The following is a 20,232-nucleotide window of genomic DNA, read 5'->3' as shown; positions in this document are numbered from 1 at the left end:
TTTGCAGCTAAATACTACAGGAACAGTTACTTATACCGAAGCCCTTGAATCTGTTGCAGAGAAAATTAAGAGATTCGCAACAATACATGAGGAAATATTCCACTATCATGTAAGTGCTGAACTTTTAAATAGGAGAAACACTGAAAAGTGCTAATCTTTATTTTATTTTATTTTATTTTATTAGAGACTGAATAAGGACCAATGAGTCTCTCCAGATGAGTATTTAGTGTTACAAGGGATTTTTAAACAAGTAACTGTAGAGAAAAAAATGTAAGTTAGTTGGCGACGATTAGTAATAATATATCAAATTTAAAATCATAGACCCATATTAAATGTTATTACTTAAAACATATTAAAGTATTTGAGGAACTTGCTGTTTTAAATACAATTAACACTCTATAAAATTATGTGGTAATTTCTTTTTGTTTCTAATCGTTGGTAATACTTTTTATAAAACTAATGAGCGAGTTTTTATAAAACTAATCAACGCACATCCTTAACATCTCTGAATAGTAACTAATTCTTACCTTGTCCCTTGATCAGTCTTAAACAATTCAAACTAATGAATAGTACGCGAGATACACGAAGAAAATATTTATTTAACAAAATGATTTACGCACCTAATTGATAGGATTGTTTTGCCGTTTCGCTAATGACCAACCTTTTAAATACGACGCAACAATCACGCAGGAACACAAATAAAACGGATTAAACAAAAATTACCATTCGCGATGAAGGCGAAACATTTTTTTAAGGATAAATATCTTTTTTTCAAGTTTAATTGTGGATTTTTTTTAAGTCGCAATCTGTTTGATAATGTTCTGAAGTTTGATGTTGACTATCAGTTTGCTTTAACATCATGACTAGTTTTATAAATAACCTTGTGTTTATTTTCTACTTGTTTAGTGTATGTTTAATACTAGAACTAGTAATTTAATATTATGAGTGAAATTTAATACTATTTTAAAACCGACTTTAATTTCAGCCGGACTTTCTTCATTTGAGACAGATCCTCTTTTAAAGAAAGTATTTTATAGTCACTAGAGGTTAGACTATAAAGAGAATAACAGATGTAATTGAAAAAGCCTATGAGGGTTAAAATTGTTTAATCATTAACAATGAGTGATATTTATTGTCCACCTAAACACAACAACAAGACAGAATAATGCCACGGGTTCCTTAACACGCTGGGTAATAGATTCATTGCCGGGGGAGACTACAATGCAAAACATTTAATGTGGGGTTCTAGATTAAGAACACCAAAAGGCAGAGAATTTGTCAAAGCAGTGAAGGCACATAATTTACAGCATATCTCTACTGGTGAGCCAACGTATTTGCCGTCAGAAATATAATTCCCGATACTATAGACTTTCGTGTTACAAAAAATATTGACACCAAAACGTGCAAAGGTGAATCATGCTTCGATCTATCATCTGATCACTCACCAATTATTATAACAATCAACTCAAAAATTCTCAACAAAACAAAACCACCTTCTATGCATAACACCAAAACTAACTGCCCATTATATAGAGAGAAATTAGACAGTTAAATATCTCTAAATATACCTGTCAAAACAGAGACACAGAAATAGCAGCAAAAAATATAACAATACTATACAAGAGGCCACATGGCACGCAACTCGTAATAGCGCGACATATCAAAAGTTTTACTATATATCATCTACAATTAAAGAAAAAATTGCTAAAAAAAAGACTGAGAAAAACCTGTCAACAAATCAGAACAGAAGGACACAAGAGAAAATTCAACAAAGCCACAAAAGAGCTGAAAGAGCTAATAAGTAACGAAGAAAATCAAGGAATTCAAAACTATTTAGGAAACTTAACGCTAACTGATGCAACGGAATATTCTCTCTGTAACAAAAAAGATTAAAAAACCTTAACGATATAATTATTATTTTTAATTATCTGCATACTTTTAGTTGTTTCCACTCTCATCACTCTATCTCAGGAATTTCCAGCTCTGCACAGCATTATGACATATCCTGAAAGTTTCCTTCAGTCACTTTCACTTTACGACTCACTGTCCAATTCAATCACTAAACGGTTAATTTCTAATCTGTCTAAAATATGTTCACGATTCCACCATTTAACAATGCTGACATGTTGACAATGTTTCTGATGTTTATAAGTTATATTTTTAATGATAATTAAGTTTTTAATTAAGTTTTTGATGGAATATTCTTCTCAAGCAGCAATATATCTGCAATTAACTATTAATAAATATAATTACCAACAAAACCTAATTGAATGCTATTTTAACTTGTCTTTACACTTTTTTTTTACTGTCTTGCCAAGAGTGCCATAATGAATCATTTTGAAATATTCAACCTTCTTACATTATTTTATGCCATTAATTGAAATCTTTTTAAGGTAATGTCTGGAAGTTCCATTAAACCTCTCCAAGGGTTATCTATACACCATTTAAACCCTATGCCGTGTAGGAGTGTATAAAGTGAGGTCTTACATCCCTCAAAAAGCTGCATGTCTTCTTTCCAGAGAGACAATTTTCTCTAAAATGATTTTGTTAAATTATGTTTATATCGATAAAATAGTTTGTATACTTAGTGTTCTTACACATTTCGTATATTTGTTCTCAAATAGAGCCAATGTGAAGACTCGTCACCCACTTTCTTGGGTGAATCTAACGTATTATTCTTCACTTTGTAAGCGATGTTATTCACAGTACCACAGTAATATTTAGCACGACAGCAACCCGTTAAAACATTTTCAATAAAATTAATAATTACCTCTCGAACGGAATTTACCAGCAAAAGGGGCCTCCGTTATCTCGTTCCTTTTCGAAATAAACTATTAAAGCCGCGATCAAAATAAAGGGCTAAAATAATGTTTGCCGGTTTATAACCTGTAATAATTGTAACTAATATTTGACGGCGACTAGTTGTCAGATGTATGAAAAATTCTTGAAAACGATAGTGATAAGAGGTTTTAACTCTTACCTATAAATTATTGTGGCTGCATAATTAACTGTAGTTTTTAGATATAGTATAATGTGAAATAAATTATATTTGGTAACATTTTTCTTCAATTATTCTGTTTATATTTGTTACACCCTTTAAATTACTTTCAATTTGTAAAAATAGGGAAATAGAAAAACTCTTGTTCTAACAGTAATTCTTCGACAGATTCCCAGTTAATTGTAGGAACATCAATTTAGTGGTCATCATTAAAAAATGTTATCAGTGTCATGCATCAGGTTTTTAGTTGGCGGGACTCTCCATATAACATAGTCGACCGTGACTCGAACAATAGGAATCCAACAAACAAAAAGGTTAAATTCACGGATCGATATTGTTCAGGTATCGACCGGAATCTGAATGGAATGGTCGAAAGTAAAACATCTCTGGTTTCGTCATAACAGCTTTTTATTTTTATTAATGATTTCGGCTCCTTCACGATTATGCATCGAAGAAAGAAATACATAATGTAATAGATTAGAATCGGTGGAAGCGAGATGTTATTTATAGGACGAAGGTCTCTTTTTCGGCGTGCATCCAAACTAGATGGTAGAAATTGCTTATTAAAATTTAATAAAATTTTAAATCATCAATTTTTTTTCTACAGATTATTTAAGAGTCGATGTTGAAATTGTATGAAACTGAAGCTATATGAAAGGTATTAACAAAATTTCCCTTTCTTAATTGCAAGGGCCTGTATAGAGAAGTTTTTGAGTGATGGCCTGGGTTATATTGACTGCAACTGTCATTCTATAGCTGTGATGGGATTAACTAATTCGTATAACATCTCCCTTGTGGAGGAAACCACTAAAGAATGATTAAAATTGGAATAATAACTGTAATAGCTATACAAACTTTATCTGTAGTAGAACTTCATTGAATAAGCAGTACCGGAGGTAATTCAGCTTCAGAGTTACTTATTCTCTATAACCTTATATCTCTTTGTTGCTACAATATGCCGTCTTTCTTAATTAATCCAAGTGTTTCAGTGCCAAGACAGCTGACACATATGAACAAGTTAATTGAAAAGTCCCCGGCCTGACAGATGGCGCTACTACAATTAAATCCATATATATTTACTTAGCCCTAACCCTCAAAAGATGCGTGTAGAAATTTGACAGCTGTCGGATCAATAGTTTGTGAATTATAGCATTTTGAGTGAAGCAACTTTTGTTATTGTGAAAAAAATGGATAAAAAGGAATTTCGCGTGTTGATAAAATATTGCTTTTGAAGGGAAAAATTACAGTTGAAGCAAAAACTTGGCTTGATACCGAGTTTCCGGATACTGGCCCAGGAAAATCAGCCATCAAGGATTGGTATGCTAAGTTTAGACGTGGTGAAATGAGCACCGAAGACGGTGAACGCAGTGACCAAAAGATGCTGTTCCACACAATCCACAAAATGATTTTGAATAACCGCAAATTGAAACAGAATGAAATTGCAGACACTCTGAATATATCAACTGAACGTGTACATCATATCATTCACGAATATTGGGTATGAGAATGCTCTGTGCAAAGTGGGTGCCACGCGAGCTCACGATGATCAAGCGTAATAAACCCGTTTTTTGCGTCTACATGTAACAGTCCATGAACCATGGCTCCATCATTTCACTCCTAATTCCAATAAACAGTCAGCCGAGGGAACTGCACACGATGAACCCTCTCCAAAGCTTGAGAAGACGCAATAGTCCGCTGGCAAGGTTTTGACGTCTGTATTTTGGGATGCGCTTGGAATAATTTTCATTGGCTATCTTGAAAAGGGAAGGATCATCAACAGCGACTATTACATAGCGTAATTGGACCGTTTGAAGGACGAAATCGCCGAAAAACGGTCGCATTTCAAGGAAAAGGAAGTGCTGCTTTACCATGACAATACACCGTGTCTCAAGTCAGTGAAAACGATGGCAAAAATCGATGAATTGGGCTTCGAGTTGCTTCCTCATCCACCGTATTTTCGAGATCTGGCCCCTAGCGACTATTTCCTGTTCTCAGATCTCAAAAGAATGCTCGCTGGGAAGAAATGTTCGTCGAATGAATAGGTGATCGCCGAAACTGAGGTCTATTTTGAAGCAAAGGACAAATCGTACTACAAAAATGGTATTGGAAAGTTTGAAAAACTAATGGAGGTAAGGGGTAGGTATATAAGTACGAATTGAGGGTGGTGTTTGTAATAAAACTAATGAATGAACGATTATTGGTTGGTGATTTGTTCGAATGAATTATGTTAATTGACTATACATTTCGATCGATCAAAACCGCATAACGTCATAAAAATTGACCCAATATCAGAAGCTTCGCGACTCTGCCGGTACTATCCTGGTTCAACCACTGGATCATGTTTTGTTGCTGAAGGTCTGCTCCCGTGATCGTTAGGTTTTTCAGGAATATCCAACTCCTATTTGGAAAGGCCGATGTCCGATACAAATTATAATTTGATTGGTCCTGCTAAAACGTGTGTATAAGCAGTTTATATATAAATATTTACCAAAATTTGAATTTTTTAGTTCAATGCTAAAGTGTGGTGGCATAATTCTAAAATAAATTGCTATTATATAAACAAATGTAATCTGAAGTCAATATGAACCCACTGTGTGCATCGCCGGGTTGCATAAACACAATATCAATACGATCCAAACTTATCAAAACAAGATTGTTATCAGCATCGTCAACACGTCTGGTATATTAGAAATAAGGACGTTTACAAAAATCTAAGGGTATCCACGATCAGAAGTTAGATTGCGTGAACATAAAAACATTGAAGCAAATTCTACGACTGCTGGGCAACAGTGGACCTACCCGGAGGTTAACGAGACAAAAATCTTCAGTATCGTTCAGTATAGTTAAGATATGTGTGAAAACAATGGCGTGATTTAAACTGACGTGCAGGACACCAAACGTATATTAAGTTTGGGGCTGAAGTCTTAGATCTGGGCTTTAAGTTTTTCTAGAGTTTTCTTAACGTTGTTCTTAAAGTAGCTGTAATATGTCTGCCATATACTTTTACATAAAAATGTTCATGATGTTTAATTAAAAATTACTTAGAGTCGGAAGAAAATCATATATAGTCTATTCAAAGTGTTTTTAGTAATTCGTTGTGCATATTTGTGACGTCCAACCATTACAATGTTGCCGCATCAACTCAGTTGGCTTTAACATCTAAAAAATTCTAATTTAAATAGAATAATTAAACAAAAATGTTACCTGACATAATTTATTTTGTTATACTACATCTAAAAACTACAGTTAATTATTTATAAGTAAGAGTTAAAACCTCTTATCACTATTGCTTTCAAGAATTTTGCATACGTCTGACAGTTGGTCGCCGTCCGGTTGTCAGATGTACGCCAAATTATTCAAAATATTAGTTATCATTACTACGGTTTATAAATCGGCAAAGATTATTTTAGCCCGTGATTATTTTCAGGGTCACAAATTGATTGCGGCTTTAATAGGTTATTTCGAAAACGAACGAGATAACGGAGGCCCCCTTTTGCCGGTAAATTCCATTAGAGGGGTAATTATTGATGATATTAAATGATATAAGTCCCTACAATTATGTTGAAAATGTTTTTAGAGGGTTGCTGCCGTGCTAAATATTACTGTGGTTACTGTGAGTAAAATCGCTTACAAAATGAAGAATAATACGTTAGATTCACCCAAGAAAACCCGTCTACATGAAATGTGTGAGGAATCTTAACCATCTTGATTTTGGCTCTATTTGAGAACAAATATACGAAATGTATAAGAACAGTAAGTACATAAACTATTTCATCGATATAGACATAATTTAATAAAATTATTTTAGAGAAAATTGTCTCTCTGGAAAGTATACATAAAAGAATTAGGGACATGCAGCCTTTTGAGGGATGTAAGATATCCTTTCATACACTCTCAGGGCATAGGGATTAAATGGTATAAAGATAACCCGGAGAGGTTTAATGGAACTTTCAGACATTACCTTACAAAGAATTTATTTAAAGGCTTAAAATAATATAAGAAACTTGAATATTTCAAAATGGTTCATTGTGGCACTCTTGGCAAGACAGTAACAAAAAAAGTGTAAAGACAATAAAAATTGATGGAAAAAGGTAAAAGTTACAATAGCATTCAATTGGGTTTTGTTGGTCATTATATTTATAAATAGTTAATTGCAGATATATTGCTGGTTGAGAAGTTCTATCAAAAACTGTTTGGATATGTGGAAGGAAGCATTACCAACCATAACACCTTGTTATGGTTGGTAATGCCGGTTTGGATGAACACGATAAGACATACAAAGGAAGTAATTGATAAATAGTGGAATCGTGATCATGTTTTAGAAAGATTAGTAATTAACAGTTTAGTGTTTGAATTAGACAGTTGTAAAGTAAAGGTGACTGAAGGAAACTTTCAGGATATATGATAATGCTGGAAATTCCTGACACAGAGTGATGAGAGTGGAAACAACAAAAGATATATACATAGTTAATTGAATATAACTGTAAAAAATGGTATTGTAGAGCGCGAAAAATTGGCGTGCACAGATATGATTTTAATTGTTCAAAATTAAATACAAGCATTAGGTTAGAACGTATGAGGACAGAATGAATACTAACTGTTTTGTAGATATGGTAAATGCATTAGACATAATTCAGTAATTAATTTTATCAAGAATGGTGTACACAGGTAGTAGCAGAAGAAATAAAATACAGTAATACCAAGATGACTTGCCAAGTAAACGCACCATCGAAGAAAAAAGAACTAAACCTAAAAGGTAAATATGCTCTCGAATGAAAGTAAAATACGTTTCTCATAAATTATATTTGATAACATTTTTGTTCAGTTATTTTATTTAGATTACAATTTTTTTGTATGTCAAAGTTAAACTGAACTAAAACTCAGAGTTGACGCGGCAACATTGTAACGTTTCGACGTCACAAATATCCACAACGCATTACTAAAAAAACTTTGAATAGACTATACGTTGGATATATTACTCAAAAGTGCTGTTATCGAGTTTATTTTCAAAATCAATAATAACGAAAGCTCATATTAAGATAATAATTAAAGCAAGTAAATAATATTTATTTATGTGTCCATTTTATTAAATAATATCCATAACAGAATAAATGTTATAAACGGTACTGCAGCAATATGGATATATTTAGCTAGTTAATTTACTATTATTAAATTGATTCTGTACATGAATATAATAGAAATGAAATTATATGCATTCAAACCGCCGACATTGGTCTGAAAGAGTGAAAGGATGCGTGATATCTGTAAACATAATGTCACTATATTTATACGATGAAAGGACTTCCAAGTTTCATTAAAAGTCTATTATTTTACGTGTGAATAGAATGATTAATCTTTTTTCTCCTGCTGAGTACGTAAATTAATGTTGACAATTATGTTTAAGTTGAAATTAGCATGTTTATACGTATTTTGTGATTCATATTAAAAATATAATTATTATATTATACAAAAAAATTAGTTAATTATATTTTGTGATAATTAATTCACATTTCTCTAATATAAGGTGTTGTAGAAATTTTATATTTGTTTAGTTTACTTCGCGAAAGGGGGCATATTAATCGATAACCCGGCATTTTTTAAATTCAGTCACTTGGTTTCATCTTTATTGGAAGCTACAAACAAGTTTCACCTCTCTAAACAATGCGCCAAGCAATTAAGGAGTCTTGAACGAGTTTTTTTAAGAGATTAGTGGACATGGGACTAATCACCCTTTTTGTGATAATCTGAACCTCTAAATTCGGAAGCCGGCAAGTATTTTTAGTATGTGCGTAGGTCATCATTAGACTCTATTTCATACCGCGGCTTAAAGCTGCATCAAAACTATAAGCACCCAAAGTTCAATTGACTCAATAATCAATAATTTTACCATTTTCCATCAATTTTTATTGTCTTTACATTTTTGTTGTTACTGTCTTGCCAAGAGTGCCACAATGAACCATTTTGATATATTCAAGTTTCTTATATTATTTTTTGCCATTAATTGAATTATTTTTAAGGTAATGTCTGGAAGTTCCATTAAACCTCTCCGAAGGTTATCTTTAAACCATTTAAAGCCTATGCCTTGAGAGCGGATGAAAGGACATCTTACATCCCTCAAAAGGCTACATGTCCCTAATTCTTTTATGTATACTTTCCAGAGAGACAATTTTCTCTAAAATAATTTTATTAAATTATGTCTATATCGATGAAATAGTTTGGGTACTTACTGTTCTTATACATTTTCGTATATTTGTTCTCGAATAGAGCGATATCAAGATGGCTAAGATTAGTCACTCACTTTGGATGTAGACGGGTTTGCTTGGGTGAATCTAACGTATTATTCTTCATTTTGTAAGCGATGTTACTCACAGTACCCACAGTAATATTTAGCACGCAGCAATTATGTTTAAGTTGAAATTAGCATGTTTATACGTATTTTGTGATTCATATCAAAATATAATTATTTTATTATATAAAAAAGTTAGTTAATTATATTTTGTGATAATTAATTCACATTTCTCTAATATAAGGTGTAAGTTTTTATATTTGTAAGTTTACGCGAAAGGGGGTATATTAATCGATAACTTGGCATTTTTGAATTTCAGTCACCATGAAATCTTTATTGGAAGTGACAAACAAGTTTCACCTCTTTAAACAATGCGCCAAGCAATTAAGGAGTTTTGAAGGAGTATTTCTTAAGAGATTAGTGGACGTGGATACTACTAATCAGCCTGTTTGTGCGGGCAAGTATTTTTTAATGCATAGATTATCATTACACTGTATTTTACACAACGGCTTAAAGATGCACCAAAACTATAAGCACCCAAAACCAGACAACTGAGCACTTTTCAATGTTTATCAACATCTTGTTTTCGAGAAAGGTTCTCTTTTATCTTAATGAACATTTAAATTATCAGAACGGCCACTAGCGGAGTATGAAGAGTTCGAGATACAAGGGTCAAAAACCATTTTTCATTCACTTAAAGTGATTGTATAGACTGTGATGTAGGCGAGGAATTTCGGCCATGATTATTCTAGTTCGTGAATGAACTTTACATTTGGACGATATTATTTTAAAGAAAGATATTCCCAATTTGGTGTACTTTTATAATTATTAAAATTACACTCGTTAAGTATACACTTTATGTTTAGACGCTTTATGTTAATTTATTTTTATTATGCAATTTATTATATTCATAGTTTTGTACAAACCTATTCTTAGTAGCTATAACAAACTAGACCATTGTAATAAAGAATCACAAAAATGTTAATTTATAATAATGGAAAGATTATTAAAAATACATTTATTTTAAAATTAAAATTGGTGTTACTAAAATTTTACCAGAATCTAAAACACAAATTTTCAAAATTTGTCATGTTAACTAAAATACCAATCAGAAGCTAAGAAAAAGACGTCACTTATCGTTTCCTAACCTGCAACCGCGTTTCCGCATTGCAACGTTTAAACTTTAAAGCACACTTCGACTTTATTTGAATTGTTTATCTTATTTCAGAGCTTGAAAATTGGTTTTGGAATATCAACGGAAATAAAAGGCAAATTGGGTTTTATCAGGGCAAATTACTTTCGTTATATTCGTCGTAAAATTGCCCATAATCGATTCGTCGGTAGTATGACTAACTGAAATAATAATTTCAAAAAGAACACTAGAACTTTTATAGAATTCGTAGTGAATGTGTATTCCAGATACACTCACTATGAAATGTGGTAGAATATTGAAGAAAACTAAGTAAAAATACAATCAGTATAACACATCCAAGAAAAATAATAAATGCAGGTAATAGCTCTAAAGGGTGCTCAGTAAATTTTCGATAAACCGATTAATATATAGAACAAGATATCCACTGAACTGAATCTCTAAAAAAATTTCTGTTTTAGATATCATTGTCTTGTTAATTGATATAAGATTGAGTGCGCCTATTGATGTAATATTTTATCCCAGGCCAAACATGTCTAATAACTGTTTGGTTTACTGTAGTGGGACTGGGATATTTCGCCAAAAGTAACTTGCATAAATTATTTTTTTCAGAAAAAAGTCCCAAGATAGTAATGAATGCTTATACCGAGACCTTCAGATACCGACTCTCACTAAGGAAACAGTATTTAATAGAAGTTTTTTTTATTATTATTTTTGTATAAATCTCCTAGAACGCCACCAGCTGTCCGTAGGTAATAAGTATTATTATGTGATTTCAGTTACTATAGTATAACTATCCTGACATGTAGGTCACTTCATTAAGTGATCTACTGTGCAACTTATAATCTAAATCTTATTCTAGATACTATTTTAACTTATACCAAATCTATCCTAACTTATTCTAAAAACTATTTTCGCTTATTCTAGAGATTATAAAATCTCACTCTATGTGTCTATTAATCAATTTGTATGGTAGTTTGCGTTTGAGCCTATGCACTTCACTGTCATCGCGTCATTTACTTATTCGGCGAGTGCACTAGGATGCACTAATAGTCTTTCAGATAAGAATCCAAATCAGACTCCTTATGGGTTCTATGGCGATATCGCATCGAATCAGTTTGTTGGACACGCAATATCGACGATGACTTGCAACACTTTATTCTGGAATCTCTGGGGCATATTTACGTTAGATTTGCTAGTAGTACCCCACAGTTCAATACCATAAGTCGAAATGGGCCTAAGTATTCACTTATATAGCAAAACCTTATTATATAATGATAATTTAAATTTACGCCTTATCATCTAGTAAGTACATTTGGTTTGGTTTAACCCTAAGCTGTTTGCGTTTTGTCACTATATTTTTTTCCATGTCAAACATCGATCAAAATACATTCCCAGATATTTAACGTTGTCTGCTTGCGGAAGTTTATGATTATTCAATTTTACTGAGATACATGTTTTTCTACAAAGGGTGAATGTCACATGGGGAGATTTTGTCTCATTTGCTTTGATACACGTTTTCAACCACAATTCGACTTTGTTAAGATGAAGTTGGAGGCTTCTTGTGGCTGATGTTAGATCCTCGTGTGATGATAAAACCGCTGTATTGTCAGTATATGTTGCAATAATATTGTTTCTTGAGGTCGGTAAGTCAGCTGTATACAATAAATATAACAATGGGTCAAGAACACTGCCCTGCGGAACACCCGAATATATTGGGTGTAGGTCAGTGTATTTGTCACCCTGTTTGACAACAAAATTTCTGTAAGGTACGATTTCAGCAGTTGAAAGTGCGTATGGGGCATTTAGCAGAAGTGTCAATTAATTCATGAACATTGTTACGTCAGAGGCTAAATAAGAAACAATGGATTATCCTATATATCACCAAATTTTTAAGTTATTGTAGAAACAAATTTAACGGTTCAACCACAACCACTAATAATGTACTGTACTAATAATCTACTGTAATAATGTAACAATGTACTAATAAAAAAATATCACAATAATTTGCTGATTCATATCATCTTGTTTTAACCAATCAAACGATAATCCACGTTAATATATTTTGACAGGTAAAAGTGATTCTTATGAAATTCGAAGAATGGCTCTTACCAGAAAATACTGTATATGTTAAATTACAGAACGTAAAAGATGTTAAACAACAATTGCGGTTGGGTATCATCTGCTTTGATACATTTGGCATTAAAGATTGACATTTTCCCACAGAAAGAAACATATTGCTCGTGTGGATTTTAATTACATCAATTGTTTATGAAAATCTTCATTAATTATTTATAAGTTACCGGAGCTATTATGGAACGTTCACTTTTTTTTCGCTAAACGTTATTACCAGTTCTGAAATTGTACATCCCGAGTTTTCTAAAGGAGTTTTCCAAATTGGTAGCGATTAATTATTTGCGGCTATATTTGCGTTTAACCTCCAATATTATGATAACTTGCGTTGGCAAGGAAATAATTTGTATTTCCCGATGTAAAATAAAATTTATTTTTATCAACATTTATTTCAATTAATTACTATTTTTATATTCAGCCATAACTTTTATCATACAATACTGATGGTGTAGATCACTATTAAATACCGTAATATTTATATATAAAAACGTTATTTTAGTTTTATTACTACATAATAATATTTGCCTTTTTGTATTAAAGTTTTGATATTGATAGACGTAAATGTACAACACTTTTATTTACATTAAAACGATTTTATTTTAACGGAAGTGGGGACTTTTTGTTGAAGAATGGGAGAAGAAAACAGGTTGTATAAAATAGTGAGTTACCCTATTCTATGAGGAAACTAATCCCCAAAGACTTTAGTTAAAATGTTTTATTTATCAAACAACTTAAGTTTAGTAAATCACAATTTAAATTACAATAATTCCTAGTTACACGCGGTCTCGTCAACTGCGGTTTGCTTAGTCGCTGTTCCGTTTTTCAGGTTTAAGCTAGCTAAGGACCGATTCACTCTAATTTTTGTTTGTTTACACTTTTGGCCCTTGAAAAAATGAATGTCTACCTATGTTTTGGAAAGCAAATCCTAATGCTTGGCTTACGATGACGCTATTTACAGACTGGTTTACTAATTGTTTTGTTTTGTCTCAAAATCATTATTATTCAAGAGGCTTCTGCATATTGACATTAGAATATCCGGAGACCTAAAATTTAATAGACCTCAATGTGAATTGGCGTTTGTAAATGAATTATATAAGGGTATAATAGCACAATTTAATCGATTATCTAGGAGAAACATATGAAAGCAGATCCTTTCCTTCATTGACAGTTACCAGAAAATGGAAAAAGTTAAATATTATTTAATATTGGATTTTGAATGATTGACCTAGTGCTGGAAGTTATTATCGATGTCTCAGCATTACCTGGCAAAGCAGTCGAAGTCAGTAACATTTTACAAGTTATTCATCAAATACATGGAGGTTTTGAAGATCTTGAAGTCAACAGATGTTGAAGTTTTAGCTGTTAATGACAGTGAATTCATTGAAGAGGAACTTGTTGGAATTATGGAAAGCAATTTAATCAAATTAATGAATTAAAATATTAACAAATTAATTAAAACATTAATCAAAGTTTTAGTTGGAAAATCAACCACGTCCTTAACTTTTGAAAATAAATAAGATCATGTCATCCGCTCATAAAATGCAGGATTTGGTTTTGGACCTGGATACGAACGAAGTATGAAACTCAATAATGGTCTAGAGGGTTTACTACAACCATATACCAGAGAGATAGACATTTAGAAAATAATCAAAAAGTCAACAATCCTTTATTTTTGTAAACATAAACGTTGTTTGGTTACATTTGTATTTTCTACGTACATCTAACTATGTGACTTGCGTAATATATGCGTATTTTTTGTTATTTTATGCTTTTAACAGCAACTAAAATATAAGTACAAATAAATTTTATATCTTCTGACATAAGAGATCAATTGAAAAGTCCCCGGCCTGACCCATAGATCGTGCTAATAGAATTAAATCATTTGTTTTTGAATTATAGCATTTTGAGTGCAGCAATTTTTGTTATTGTGAAAAAAAAATGATAAAAAGGAATTTCGCGTATTGATAAAATATTGTTTTTTGAAGGAAAAAAATACAGTTGAAGCAAAAACTGTATTTTTTGGCTTTGGCTTGATGTCGAGTTTCCGGACAGTGCCCCATTAAAATCAAATATCAAGGATTGCTTTGCTAAGTTTAGACGTGGTGAAATGAGTGCCGAAGACGGTGAACGCAGTGGACGCCCAAAAGAGGTTGTTACCAACGACAACATTAACAAAATCCACAAAATGATTTTGAATGACCGTAAATTGAAATTGAATGAAATAGCAGACACTCTAAAGATATCAACTGAACGTGAACAATCATTTATGAATTTTTGGGTATTAGAAAGCACAGTGCAAAGTGAGTTCCGCGCGAGCTTACTTTTGATCAAAAACAACGACGAGTTGATGATTCGGAGCAGTGTTTGAAGATGATTAAATGTAGAGTTTCTGCATCGATATCTGACAATGGATGAAACATGGTTTTACCATTTCACTCCGAAGTCCAATCGACAGACATCAGAGTGGACTGCACACGATCAACCCGCTCCAAAGCGTGGTCGGCTGGCAAGTTTATGGCGTCTATAATTTGGGAGGTTTGAAGGACAACATCGCTGAAGAACGGCTGCATTTGAAGAAAAAGAAACTGCTGGTTCACCAAGACAATGCCCATGATGTCCCTTGAAACCATGTCACAAGTCAGTGAAAACGATGAAGTCCACCGTATTCGCCAGATCTGGCCCCAGCGACTATTTTCCGTTGTCAGAACTCAAAAGAATGCTCATTGGGAAGAAATTTTCATCGAATGAAGAGGTGATCGCCGAAACTGAGGCCTTTTTTGAAGCAAAGGGCAAATCGTACTACAAATATGGTATCGAACAGTTGGAGGATCGCTATTATCAGTGTATCACCCTTGCAGGGAATTACGTTGAATAAAAACATAATAATTTTGCCAAAAATATGTGTTTTACTATGGTAGGCTGGGGACTTTTCAATATACCTATTATATACCTAGATTTTTCTTCATTAATGAATAGACAAATAAATTCAACAATAAATTTAATAAAATACACTTGCTTAATCGATCACACAGACAATACTGTCGACTCAATCATATTCTAATACTAGCTGACCCGACAGACTTCGTCCTGTCAAAAAGATTTGTAATGTGGCAGTTTTTGTGCCTACGTATTTTAAAAAATTCTCCTGAACAGAACCATCACCCTGGTGATAGGGCGTTGTGAATAAAAAATAATTAAATAAAACATATATAAGGATTGAAAAGTAAGTAATCGCTTTATTGTTAATCATGTGAATCATAATTATTATTATTATTATCATTATATTGCTTTGTGGTATACGATGTTTTTTGTTTGATTACCTGGCGCATAGATAAACAAATCTGATGGTTTTCCAACACGGGAACAGGCAACATACAATTGACCATGTGAGAAACATGGGTTTTCTAGATTAATACCACAAACACTTAATGATTGCCCCTGGGACTTGTTTATAGTCATAGCAAAAGCAAGCCGTCAACATGTCTATAGGAAATTTGCCATTACCAATGTCAATGAGTTGTTTAGAGAATATGTTTCCAGATTGGTCATTTTGCAACTCGACACGCATATTCTTGCTTAAATGAAGTACTTTAACATGTTTCCACAAATTGGAGGACTTTAGACATGCATTGAGTTCATCAGCTGGCGTTGATCGTGGAATCACTGGCAATGTTTGACGAAAATCTCCTGCTAATAAAATCATTGCACCACCAAATCGGTTATTATTGCTACGTAGATCTTTTAAGGTTCTGTCTAAAGCCTCCAAAGATTTTTTATGTGCCATCGTGCATTCATCCCAAACAATCAATTTACATTGCTGCAAAACCTTTGCCATTGCAGAGTTCTTCGAAACGTTGCAGGTTGGAGTTTCATTGCTTTGCATATTTAATGGCAATTTTAGTGCTGAATGGGCTGTTCGACCACCTTCAAGCAAAGTTGCTGCGATTCCCGACGAAGCGAGTGCAAGTGCAATTTTATTTTGTGAGCGAATTGTTGCTAATATTAATGAAATAAAAAAAGTTTTTCCTGTACCACCAGGTGCATCTAAGAAATAAATCCCTCCAGTTTCATCATTTGTTACTTTCATAAGAGTTTCAAATACATACTTCTGTTGTTCATTTAACAGTGGAAGATTTGTTTGAATTTATTCTTTCAAAGCGTTGAGATCATACAGTCTTTCTCGATGCAACTCTTGGTTAAAAGCGTCATGCATTGGACGATTGGGCGCGGTCAGGCCTAATTGAATTAATAGTTTGTTTGACATTATCAAGCACATGTCCTCAATTGAAATCAATGCTTCATTGTAAATTTCTTCACTGATTTGTATATTTGGATTTCCCATTCTATTCCGTATTTGATACAAAATATCATCACACATATAATCTTTGTACTTCATCCACAAATCAATTGGGTTTGATGGGAAGCATGTAGATATGATTATAGAAAACAATGTTCGTATTTGATGAGTGTGTGATGATATTACGGCATCATTGAGAGTTTGATCCCAATGAGCGTCATTTTCAAGCAATTGCAAACGTTGACAGGCTTCTCTGTAGGATCCACACAATTCACCATCAACAGTTCGTAACTGTTGGAATGATGTTGGGCCACGTACATTGACTAATAGCAGTCATAAATAAAAACATTCATCATTGCTTGGATGTACTGAATAAATCCGGCCAATCGCATCGGTGGAATATACATCTGTATATCCTGGAACTGGTTTTCCTTGTTTCCGTCGTATAAATCTCCTTGAGGATTGATTCCAGGTATAATATTTTGGCATTTCAGAATATAGCAATGTTTGTGCGAAATCATCGTTTTGGCATGTCTCAAAAAAACTGGTTAATGTAGTAGATGGTGGCTGAGCAGCTCTTTGTACTGCGTTCTGTGCTGTAAAATACACTCTTTGTCCATTTTCTAAATGCACAGCTAAGTGAACAACAGAAGGGTGTCTCTCATGAATAGGAAAAGAAAATATTCGCCAAACTGCTTCATTACTACTGACATAGCGGCCCATTTGGTATTGGGTAACTTCATCATTAGAATTCCCTGCACCAATTCCAATCACAGCCATATCACTCCCTTTGGTTACATATTTGCAAATGTATTTAATCGATTTCACTGAATGGCAAGATTCAACGTTGATGTGTGCTTTGAATGTCTTTGATAAAATGGGTGAATATGGAACAATCCAACGATTATCTATTTCAATATCTTGTTAATTTAATTTGACAATTGTTGATTTTCCATTGTCTGCTGTCGATCTGCGACGATACAATGGATAACCGTCATTACCAGTAATTGTTTCCGATATTAATGTCCGTGGATATCGTTTTGAACATTTACCATCCATCATACACGGTGAATTTTGATTAAGAGTTCCACAGGGACCATGTATCATGTTTTTGATAACTACCTCATGCAATTCAGGATCTACTTGTACATTAGGGATTTCAGCTGATATCACTGCATCAACTTCATTTGGCCTTATCTTTTCAACCAACCAAATCAAAATGTGTGCATGTGGCAATCCTCGTTTCTGCCACTCCACAGAATACATCCAGCAGCGTGTCTCACCAAACACATTATGTTTTACGATGAAATTCATTAAAGATTTCAACTTTTGTCTAAAGACTCTGGCTGTAATATCATGACGATCAATGGATGATTTCCCAGGTAATAACTCCTGCTTAATTTCTATCCATTGCGGATTGCATGTAAATGTGATGAACAAATCTGCTGTACCATAATGACGAACATACGACATGGCATCTTGAGCATATTCGTGCATATGCCGAGGGCTTCCGATGTATGTTGCTGGAAGAATAGTCATCCGACCGACATTCTGTGCATTTCCATCAGTATTAATCGCATCTCGAAGGTGAATATACTCTTCAGATCGGAGTTTGGTTTGATTCAACCTGATGAATGTTAATCTCTCCGTTTCAATTTTAACATACATGTCATCAACATATTTGTGATATAATCGCCGACATTTCAATATGTGATTATCTGCATTTTCCCGAATCATTAGGCGGTATGAATAATAGTTCATTGAACTGACTTTTTTGTTGGTTTCAGAACCTGTAAACAGATTTTGTTTTAATAACATTCAAATATAAAATTAAAATACATAATATAGTGACTGAGATATTATCGCCATAGCTAAACTAATATTTTAGTTACCTGTAATGGGATTTATCATTTTTATTGATAAATCGTAGCCATCTTCACCTTGCCAAAATATAATGGGATATTGCAGTGCATCATATGAGCGGTGTGTTTCCTTTATAGGTTGTAATTGAAAATTCCGACGATGTAAAACAATATCACGGGATTCCAAGTTTTCTCCAACTACAACGATAGCAACTTCATCAATAGTTGGTGCATTAAAACGTCTTGTATGTTGACCTGCAGGTGTTTTATCAGCTCTGATTACAATTTTGTGATTATCGGATGGCATCAGATCCAGGGCAGTTTTAAACAATATAATCAATTGATTGTGTTGATGAAATAAAGTTTGTAATTGTTCTACAATAGACCTTTTTACTAAATTGTTATGTGCACAACGCAGATCAATTTCTTGTGGTGAATTGCCCATAAAATAAATTTGCAGGAATTTGTTGTCGCTATCTGACACTGGTAACAGTGAACCTGCTCTGTGATATATTTGCCCTTGTATCTGTAAATAAAAAAAATATTATGGTGTGGTATAAATTAATGGATTGTCAATGATCAAACTTAAATAATATTTGATCTTAAAAAGTATATATTTAGTTTTAACTAATATCTATCAAATATAAAATATAATAAAAGTGTCACTGAAACTGAATCACCATATAATATGATGACTAAGTGATATATTTCGTAATTATTAAGAAATTGAAGATTAGTAACACATCTTAACTTTGGTGACAGAAAATTTTGTTCACTAAAATAATTATGAGTAACTGCTATAATACATACCTTGAAAGTTGGCATAAAATTTTCCCGAACTGCATTTGTTGCCCCAAATGAAGTCATTTGAAAGCAATTGTTATATTGTTGAATATGTGTCAAAAAGTGTATAGAATCTGCTCCTATTCCTGAAACCAATGAGTACAATGGTTCTGGTGGTGGATCCAATTGTATCAATTTCACTTTACCATTTGCGCAACACAATCCATTGGCTTCGTTTTTGTATTTTAATGCCTTACAGTGTGAGCAAACCAAGTTCATAGAACCAATAACAACACATTGGTAGTTACTGTAGTCAATTGACACATCGTAACTGAAAGCAGCTGGATTCAAACTTGCGCGATTATTAGTTGAATGTCGCGCTCGCGCTTCACGCGTTTGTGATATCCGAATTCTTTCACGTTCATTTCCGTCGTCACGTTCTTGTGCAGTACGATTAGATCGGTAATTAGCTTGGTTTATAGCATTTCTGTTTCTTCTACCTAAATTGCTTCGTCTTATAGGAGGCATATCAAATATAAATTATTTTTTCACTAATCACGAACTAAACAAACACTAACTAACTAAACACTCTGCACAAAACACGATATACGAATTTGTTTCGTGTATCACTTGACAATTCATCTGTCATCTGTCAAAAGTCATCTGTAACAGACAACTTTTTTTTTTAAATTTGATATGACTTGAACTCAAATCCTTTTAAGC

The 20,232-nt window shown here is 33.1% G+C and overlaps 1 protein-coding gene across 1 annotated transcript; it reads right to left on the bottom strand.

The window, feature by feature from the left end:
* Positions 1–15,787: 15,787 nt before the first annotated feature.
* LOC143200688 (uncharacterized) lies at positions 15,788–19,295 on the bottom strand. Its single transcript, XM_076411275.1, has 2 exons — positions 18,757–19,295; positions 15,788–18,654 (listed from the first exon to the last, which is right to left on the bottom strand). The coding sequence occupies exons 1-2, from the start codon at positions 19,169–19,171 to the stop codon at positions 17,789–17,791; spliced, it is 1,281 nt and encodes a 426-aa protein (XP_076267390.1). The 5' UTR covers positions 19,172–19,295; the 3' UTR covers positions 15,788–17,788.
* Between the last annotated feature and the right edge of the window lie 937 nt (positions 19,296–20,232).

The sequence above is a fragment of the Rhynchophorus ferrugineus genome, unplaced genomic scaffold (assembly GCF_030347505.1).
Source record: "Rhynchophorus ferrugineus isolate W39M unplaced genomic scaffold, kcgeb_rfMv2 rfM8, whole genome shotgun sequence".
In the NCBI taxonomy this organism is placed as follows: Eukaryota; Metazoa; Arthropoda; class Insecta; order Coleoptera; family Curculionidae; genus Rhynchophorus; species Rhynchophorus ferrugineus.
Note: the sequence above shows the minus strand (reverse complement) of the source record. Positions and strands in the feature narration are given on the sequence as shown.

Bases quoted from the DNA above. Each gene is read 5' to 3' on its own strand.
- LOC143200688 (XM_076411275.1), bottom strand. From the start codon at position 19,171: ATGGGCAATTCACCACAAGAAATTGATCTGCGTTGTGCACATAACAAT. The intron at 18,655-18,756 runs GTAACTAAAATA...ATCTGTTTACAG, and splicing joins AATGATAAATCCCATTACAG to GTTCTGAAACCAACAAAAAA.